The following is a 9,754-nucleotide window of genomic DNA, read 5'->3' as shown; positions in this document are numbered from 1 at the left end:
TTTATTTTTTTTTTTTTTATTATTACACAAAGCTCATAATGTAGAAATTAACCCTCTGAAATAATTACTGTTGTACTGGTTAAGTTGTTATTACTGCTCCGTATTAACGCTCTGTTCACTTCATCTTACAAAAAAAATAATATTAAGTAAAAATAATGTATTGGGTTGAGTGACTTGAGTCGCCAGTGTTATTGGGTTGTTTTGGCAACATTCATAATCCTATTATGGATTCATACATAAATGGTGTTTATTATTGGATTGCTCGTGTCATAGGAAGTCGTTTGCACCCTAAGCTAGCTCAGCGTCACTTGTATTGGGTCCTATCATTTAATATGAGCACCGAACTTTTTAAATTTTCTGATCTTCCTCAAGTGGATTGGGATTTTATATCTGCCCCTAGTGACACAATATATGATATTGGGTTGTACAAGGAATGTCTTGCAATACTTGCCACCCGCAGATCTCGTCTGGAGTTAGTGGGTAGTTTTTACATCTGGGTAGCCACTGAATTTGATGATGACTTTGGAGTCCCATTGGCATGGCAGTGTTTGTTCTCTTCCAGATTATCTCCTAAACTTTATGGTGTTATGGCTGCGCGAATGGATGGTGATCTGCTGCTCCTCATCAATGATGATCTGTGCCTTTATAATCCCGCAATAGACAATATCTCGAGTTTTGGTATAAGAGTTGATTTTTGTCACAGATAAGTGGTGAGCTTGTTCCCTTTTTTAAGGAGGGTTGTCCAGAATTAAGGCCCCGTTCTTTAGAGCTGCTCTGCTATGCTCTGCTGAAATCTGCTCTGCTCTGCTGAAATCTGTTCTGCTCTACTTCAATCTACTCTGCTCTGCCCTGCTCTGCTCTGCTTAAAATTAATACTTAATATTGAATTATTATAATAATAATGTATATTTAATAATAATAATAATAAATAATTAATACTTAATGATAATAATAATTAATATTTAATAATAATATTTAATAATAATAATTAATATTTAATAATAATATATAATTAATATTTAATAATAATAATAATAATTAATATTTAATAATAATAATAACTAAAATTTAATAATAATAATATTTAATAATAATAATATTAATAATAATATAATTAATATTTAATAATAATATAATTATTAATTATTATTAATAATATTAATATTATTGTAATAATTATAATAATAATAATATTAATAATAATATAATTAATATTTAAGAATATTAATATTATTAATAATAATTAATATTTAATAATAAAATTTAATGATTATAATAATAGTAATAATATTAGTAGTAGTAGTAGTAGTAGTAGTAGTAGTAGTAGTAATAATAATAATAATAATATTAATAATAATAAAATAATAATAATAAAATAATAATAATAATATTTAATAACAATAATAAATCATTACTATATTATTATAGTATTATTATTATTATTATTATTATTATTATTATTATTATTATTATTATTATTATTATTATTATTATTATTAGTAGTAGTAGTAGTAGTAGTAGTAGTAATTGTAATAATAATAATAATATTAATAATAATAATAATAATAATAGTAATAATAATAATATTATTAATAATAATAATAGTAATAATAATAATATTAGTAATAAAAATAATAATAAAAATAATAATAATAAAATCTGCTCTGCTCGGCTCTGCTTTGCTCTGCTTCAATCTGCTCTGCTCTGCTCTGCTTTGCTGAAACTTGCTTTGCTTTGCTCTGCTCTGCTCTGCTGAAATCTGCTCTGCTCTGCTCTGCCCAGAAGCTCAAAAGAACAGGGCCTAAGCTCATGTTTGTATGTTGGTGGTTTCTAAGAACATTTGAGGTTACTCAGGTTTAGAGTATGAATTTGTTCAAATTGTGTTTTGGATTGTATTATACAATAAAATTACTGGCTTTTTTGTATTATAATCAGTAGTAATGTTGGTGCCTTAAATTATTGCAAGAGTAGTCTTATCTTCAATGTTACCCTTTTCATCTTGATATTTTAAGTTCATGTGTTAGCTTCAAATGTATCAATAACTTAAGTGCTTAGAGGTATTAACAATTTAGCTTATCTAGGCAAATATTTTATTTTTTTTTTATTATTATTATGCGTAGTATTTAAATTGATTAAATATGGCCAAATAATGTTTGATTAGAAAAAATTAATAAGGTCCAAAATATAGATAAAAAAATTCAAATCAAACCAACTTAGCTCAGGTAAGCTGAACATAATCAGAAAGTTTCCCTTCTTATAACTAAATATGGGAGGGGAGGATGTGACTCTTTACCAAATTGATCAAAACAACATAATTATGAAAAGAAAAAATTGCAAAAAACCACCTTTTATAACATTACCCTAAAAAATAACACAAGAACGAAATTCAATCACCCGAAATGTTGTTGTCAAATCAAAAGCTGGAATGAGTATACAATCACATTAGCATATCATTGAAGTATCAAAAATCATTCCCTTTACTTAGGCATCGATTCTATATCCCTAATATCTCGACAATGAGGATAAAGTAATGTGCCTACGGTTAGCTATATGTTACGCTTTATTTAAGCAATTAAGCCATGAAAATTAAGAAGAAAAAAAGAGCCACTTTGTTATTGCTAAGATGCTGTTTTGTAGTTAATTTCTAAATTAAATTGTGCTTTGCATACCTAACCTCGCCAATTAATGGATATGATTATAAGAACTTCTTATAAAATAAGGTTTAATATATGCATATAACTATGTCATTGGATTGGACCAACAAGAAATCAGCTTCGTGTCAAATAGGAATTATTTGCCGTTAAAGTTTCTTATATTTCTTAATGTTCATTGCTAGCCTTTGGCCAAAAAAGATTCTGTCACTTGGCTCACTTCTGCACTTCTTTTCCTCAATTTAGATAGGCTATTTTAGTGTATGTTGTATAAATTATTGGTTTGATTAGAAATAAGATTAAATTAGGATACATCCCTACCTAATTAACTCTTGTTATCGACATAATTCATATATCAAGTGTCGTCTTATTGACATGATTCATATATCAAGTGTCGTTATGCTACTATCTCAAAAAAATTAATATAAAAAAAAAAAATAGTTTAATTATAACTTTGAAGTAGGACCAATTCAACTTTTGAGAAGCTATACCACAATTATCATTATAAATATTACATCAATTAACTTCCTATTAGAACACAAAACATAGCATCAAACACAAATCTATATTGCCAAAGACATTGTTTAATCCTTTGTCCAAAAAAAAAAAAAAAGACATTGTTTAATAGAATAATAGGTCATATTTTGAGCAACCTCTTGAAATTTCTCTATTGTTTATAACAATTTACTCCATTTTCAAATAGCTAGTAATGTAGTATGTTTGTTATTTTTTAAATTGAAAAGCATCCAATCCAATTTTATAAATTCAATGATCAATACTTCTGAAGCTTGTAGATTAAAACATTATTGATGATGATATTTATCATGCTAGTTGCTTTTTTTGATCCTGTGTTCTGGAGTAATGTTATGTTATTTTAATTTTTGAGCAGAGCAAATCAATATATTTTATTTTTTTTAAAAAAAGTTTTAAAGGACACTAAATTTCATTAATTAAAGCCATACGACATCTACAATTATATTGACAAATAACGATTTTGAAAACAAATTTAACAAAATAAAACAAGAATAAATTATTACTATTACTACAGTATTTTTATTTTTTTTGAAAGATACTATTACTACAGTATTACTAAATAGTATTTTTTTAAAAAAAAAAATTATTACCAAAAAGAGTAATTATCAATAGGCAAAACAAGAAGCAACAAAACTTAACAAAAATATTAGAGTATAACTCAAAAAATGGTGCCTAAAGTAGACAATTAGACACTAAAAAAACAGAGCAAAAAATGAATTGGATCATGAACCAACACAACAATATTTATTCACTCACCAAAATTATCATCTTTACATAAAGAAAAGAAAAATAAAACCTTTCAGTTTTCTTTTCCTCTGTTCTCTCTTCTTCTGCAGTAATCCCCCAGTCTTCCCTAAGCTGTCACAGTCGCCGCCGTTTACACTCTTTTTTCTTTTTTTTTTTACAAAAATTATTAAAAAAAAGTCCACTCATTTTCCTCAAATTAATTGACCCCATTTTGTCAGCTATATAAAGCTGATCATGCCTTAAACAACACTTCTAACTTCCACTATTTCATCTTTCTTTCTTTCTTCCCTCCATTTTTCCACCTTATAATTCCACTCTCATCCCAAAAAAATATAAAAGATCAAAACTTTAAGCTTCATTTCATATTTTTCATCTTCAAAATGTCAGAAAAAGACCCTGATTTCTCCTCTCACAAACACCCCTCTTCTTCCCAGGTAAAGATTCAATCTTTATTACTAATACTCCCTTCGTTCCTTTTTGTTATTCAATGATAATTTTATTAATTTACGGTCAAAGTTTTATCTCGATAATCGAAAACAAACCCATTTAGAATCATGTTACTCATCTCTTTTTCTAAAATTCCCCTGTTTTTTATTTATTTATTTTTTTTATTTTTTTTTGCAGGTTTTAGAAGAATTAAAAGAATTATGGGGAATGGCGTTTCCAATAACAGCAATGAACTGCTTAGTTTACATAAGAGCAGTAGTATCAGTTCTCTTCTTAGGAAGATTAGGAAGTTTAGAGCTTGCAGGTGGGGCCCTTTCAATAGGTTTCACAAACATAACAGGGTACTCTGTTTTAGTGGGCCTTGCTTCCGGGCTTGAGCCCGTTTGTTCACAGGCTTTCGGGTCACAAAACTGGGACCTTCTTTCACTCTCTCTCCTCCGAATGATCTTCATCCTCTTCCTTGCAATCATCCCCATAAGTTTCCTCTGGATCAATCTCGGCCCAATAATGATCTTTTTGGGCCAAGATAAAGAAGTTACATCAATGGCTGCTATGTACTGTATTTTCTCACTTCCTGATTTGTTAACCAACACATTTTTACAGCCTTTGAGGGTTTATCTAAGGTCACAGCGGGTGACCAAGCCTATGATGTGGTGCACTCTGACTGCTGTTGTGTTCCACGTGCCGTTGAACTATTGGTTGGTGATGCTTCTAGAGTGGGGGGTGAAAGGGGTGGCTGTTGCTTCGGTGGTGACAAACTTAAACATGGCTGTGATGTTAGCAGGATATGTTTATTTTAAGGAAAAAGAAAAAGGGAAAATGGTGAAGTGGTGGAGTTGGGGGGTTAAAGGGATTGGTGTTGAAGGGATAAAACCATTGATGAAATTGGCAATTCCAAGTTGTCTTGGGATTTGTTTAGAGTGGTGGTGGTATGAAATTGTTACTATTCTTTCAGGGTATTTGAGTAATCCTAAAGTTGCTGTTGCTGCTACTGGGATTATGATTCAGACTACTAGTCTTATGTATACTGTTCCTATGGCCTTGGCCGGGTGCGTTTCCGCTAGGGTAAGCTTTGCTTTTACTATTTCTTTACGAATGTTGTCTATGATAGATGCGTGTTTATTATTATGATGATTTGCGAGGTTTGATTAATATAGTGTCGTGTTTGTGTAACATGTTATGTGTTTGAGGGAGCAAAAGGTCTTGTTGATCTTTTGAAAAAAAAGGAAAAAGGCGTAACCTCTAATTATCATTTGTGAGTATAGATAAGGTTTCGTACATTTAGACCTCTTTATACCAACCTCAAATAAAATAGTGTAGGATGAATGAATTAAGTTGGTATAATTGTGTAAATGAGGTTGTTGGTATAACCAATTAAATAAACTATGGGAAACAAAGAAATGCAATGAATAAATCCATTATGCAGAAATGCAGAATAGAAGGTTGTAGCTAGGGGAATAAAGGGTTCAATGAATTCTTATTATCTTGTCCATATTTCTTTATCAATTGATACAATATGTCAGCAATTAATTATATATTTTGTTTAATATTGTGTACAAATTCTTATATTATTAGAGTTGAATCATATTCTTGATTGAATTTGGATGAATTGTATGAAGACTTGATCATATCTCTTGTTTAGTGATATAGTTGGTTAGAACAGAAAATCAATAATAACAGAAGTTTGAAAGTTTGTGGATTGTACAAATCAGTTTAATTAACTTAGATACGGTTAATAATGGGGGAATTAAGAAGTAATTAGTGTAGTTGAGTCTAAAGTCACTTGAAGTTGGGACCATTTTATGGTTGGGAAGAATAATTTGTGTATAGGATTAGTTTAGTATAGCATGCATGGTACTGTGCAACTTTTAGGGAACAGTTAACCGCATACTATGGTACTCTAAAGCAATTAAGTTTTTTGCTTAGTCATGCTTTTTGTTTGTTGTGCTTATTTGTAAATTATTAGTATACTTTAGCCTTGTTTAGTCTTATATAGTACAAAGTACTAGTATTATAGAAAATTGAGCAAAACCCTACATAATTTTATGGGGTTATGCTATGGACCAACTTGATATTACAAGAAATGGACATCTCTAGATTGCTGGATATCTCAAGAATGTTGTTCACATGGGGACAAGGCATTCGAGAGATGGAAAGGATATACCCATCCAATGTATGTCCCTATTTGTATTTCATCTTTCGGTCTTAAATAATGTTTAGTTTTTGTCGTTTGTCAAGATAGATATAACAATCATTCACGTCAAATGGTTCGATCATTCTTAGGCAATAACATAGACATGATGATAGACATATGGGACCTAAGATGAGACTTGTAATATGATTGAAGATATAAATTAGATTGGAGGGCGATGTGGTGTAGAAAAGAAGAGTACTTCATCCATCTGAGTTTAGTTGTAACGTAACCTGTTTATCAACGTGATAACCGATTTTAGATAGACAGAGTATTAGGCATACTGAATGCATATTAAAAGTTGATTGTCTTTTTATCTATAATTTGATCCCATCAAATTTAGCATAGGTCACCCATGAAATATGGTGGAACAAAGTAAGTGAAGAAATCTCAACCAAGTACTTTTATAGCCCCATCCACTACTATTTGATGTGGTGACTAAACATCATAACCAACTAAAAACTAAACAAAGTGGTATAGTACTACACTTTTCTCATGTCACCCCCACAAAATTGTAAGGGCACTGTTATTTAATTTGGTAGTTAATGGACCAATTGCAGTTTATGGGAGGCTTGACGTAATGTTGTTCATTTAAGTATTGTTATAGAGAAGATCGTATCTTCTTAAAGTTTTTTCATGCTACAATAAGCATATCAAATTTCCAACTAATTAGAGATCATCTATATCATATCCATATTCGTACCTTTTGTGACTTATAATATCTTTCAATTGATGATATGTACATGCATAACTACATATCCAATGTTGGAATGATAGTGTGACATCTGGGTACAATATTCGGGGCACATTTGTTATTTTTTGAGGGGTGACACGTAACACAACAACCATGGAAATTGTGTTATTGGTTACAACTTATACGAATGTACTTCTATTATGTAATGAAGTAATAGATTAAATCCTCGGAAATAATGTTTTTGCAGGTGGGAAATGAGCTAGGAGCAGGAAGACCATACAAAGCAAGATTAGCAGCAATGGTTGCATTAGGATGTGCATTTTTGATTGGGATAATGAATGTAATATGGACCGTCATTTTCAGAGAAAGTTGGGGTAAACTCTTTACACCTGATAAAAGTGTTACTGTCCTTGTTGCCTCAGTAATGCCAATAATGGGGCTATGTGAGCTAGGCAACTGTCCACAAACTACTGGCTGTGGCATCCTCCGTGGCACGGCACGCCCTGCCGTGGGGGCCCGAATCAACCTGGGGTCCTTCTACTTTGTTGGGACCCCGGTTGCAGTGGGCCTGGCTTTTGGGCTTAAGTTTGGGTTCAGTGGGCTTTGGTACGGGCTGCTGGCTGCACAGGTGGCCTGTGCTGTTTGGGTTCTGTATGCTGTGTTAGGGTCTACTGATTGGGAAGCTGAGGCATTGAAGGCTATGAAGTGTTCTGAACAAGTTGAGATGAGTAATAATAATAATAATAAATCTTGTATTAATCAAGAAGAAAAAGTAGGGTTTTTAGATAGTGAGAAAATAGAGGGTAACAAAATTAACAATAATTTGTGATTCAAAAAAAAAAAAAAAAAAAAAAAAAAAAACAACTTTTGCTGTTGTTCTGTAAAGGAAGATCTGATAATGGTATTGCTGTAGGGTTAATCTCAAATTTTGATGTGGCCCAATCTACAGAGAAGTATCTTTATTGCATTGCTTTTGTACTGCCCAAGTTTATGGCCATTGAAGTGTCTTGTCTTCTATGTGGATTGATTGGTAATGTTATACACAGATTTGCCTACCTTGTCTTATTTGGTTTTTGTAAATTTCGAAACGATAAAATCGCGTTATTTTATCTTAACATGTCTTATTTTATCAGAAGGAAAACACCTTAATAGATCAATAGTTGTGTTGAAAAAAAATTAAGAATGAACCTATTGATCCCGATGTATTATAACATATAAACTAAGATAGACTCAAATACATGGGTGATGAAAATTTAAGGAATTAAGGTGGTGGTGGGATGTTTTATGAATGATGTTGTCAAGTTTTGAATTGGTTTGGTTTGAATACATATATGTTGCCATTGTCTTGCATAGATTTTATGAGTAAAGATTTTCTTTGCATTATATGATTTATATCCTAACATATCTTATTTTATCACGTCACATATATATAAATCACAATCTTGAAATTAAAATATCAAAAGCCTTGGCAATCATCATCATCATCATCATCATATGAAGATATGTCAAAATTATGAGATGTGGGACATGATATGAGGATAGGTTTGATCTCAATTCAACTTTGAGGGATGTACCTTGCACACATATGTAGTGCAATGTGCATCCCCTTTTCATTAGTGTTATGTACATTTAAGCAAGTGGAGGAGAATTACCTTTAAGCTTTAACCCTTTAAGACAACATGCATTCACTTACATGTTTTGTGAAATTTTTAGTATTAAGATCATATTTCGCACTATCTTATCTTAACATGTCTTATATTGCCATATCACCTACTCAAAACATAGAATGAAAACTGTAAATAAGTTTTACTTCTCACAAAATGAGTAATTAATAATCCGACCTTTATAGGTAAAACTTCAAAATTCAATTCAACTTTCTGCATTGAACCAAACAATGCGAGTAGTGGTAAAGCACGTTGTGTTCATGTGTTGTAAGATGAACAAGGGAAAGGATGTCCAAGAAGAAAGTGGATAATGGGTGGGTGGGGTTGATATGTGCGATTTTAGACTCAAATTATTGTTTGATTGTGACTTCCCAAATATTTTACAAGTAGTTTACAGTGGCCTTTAAGCCTTCAAAATTTTTTACTACTATTTTGGTTGTAAAATGACAATGCTTTTCAACGTTGCTTTTCACCAGCAACTGATCATTGTCTTTTTATCATCGTTCTAAAGCAACGGACTTAAATAATCCACTCTTATTCTCCAATTGATGATTTATCACTTAAAATAGTACTCATACTTAGGATAGTTTTTCAATTGTAATGAACAATATAGAACAAAGAAAGTAATAGCATTATTTTTATATATAAAATATACTACCTCCGTTACATATTATTTGCAACGATTTGACTTAAAATAGAGAGGGAAAATGTCTAATCGTTGTAAATAATACTCGTATGTAACGGAGGTATAGTACATTAAAACAAATCTAACAAAAATTCTTACAACTAATTTTTCGTACTCATAAAAAAATAAATAAATAAACGA

General features: G+C 30.8%; 1 protein-coding gene across 1 annotated transcript; it reads left to right on the top strand.

Moving 5' to 3' along the window:
* The first annotated feature begins 4,247 nt into the window (after positions 1-4,247).
* Positions 4,248-8,404, top strand: LOC145615141 (protein DETOXIFICATION 54-like). Its single transcript, XM_081670213.1, has 3 exons — positions 4,248-4,366; positions 4,557-5,444; positions 7,512-8,404. Exons 1-3 carry the CDS (start codon positions 4,313-4,315, stop codon positions 8,091-8,093), a joined length of 1,524 nt encoding a protein of 507 aa, XP_081526339.1. The 5' UTR covers positions 4,248-4,312; the 3' UTR covers positions 8,094-8,404.
* The last annotated feature ends 1,350 nt before the right edge of the window (positions 8,405-9,754 follow it).

Source organism: Chenopodium album, chromosome 25 (assembly GCF_948465745.1).
Source record: "Chenopodium album chromosome 25, dcCheAlbu1.1, whole genome shotgun sequence".
In the NCBI taxonomy this organism is placed as follows: Eukaryota; Viridiplantae; Streptophyta; class Magnoliopsida; order Caryophyllales; family Amaranthaceae; genus Chenopodium; species Chenopodium album.
Note: the sequence above shows the minus strand (reverse complement) of the source record. Positions and strands in the feature narration are given on the sequence as shown.

Bases quoted from the DNA above. Each gene is read 5' to 3' on its own strand.
- LOC145615141 (XM_081670213.1), top strand. From the start codon at position 4,313: ATGTCAGAAAAAGACCCTGATTTCTCCTCTCACAAACACCCCTCTTCT. The intron at 4,367-4,556 runs GTAAAGATTCAA...TTTTTTTTGCAG, and splicing joins AACACCCCTCTTCTTCCCAG to GTTTTAGAAGAATTAAAAGA. The intron at 5,445-7,511 runs GTAAGCTTTGCT...ATGTTTTTGCAG, and splicing joins CCGGGTGCGTTTCCGCTAGG to GTGGGAAATGAGCTAGGAGC.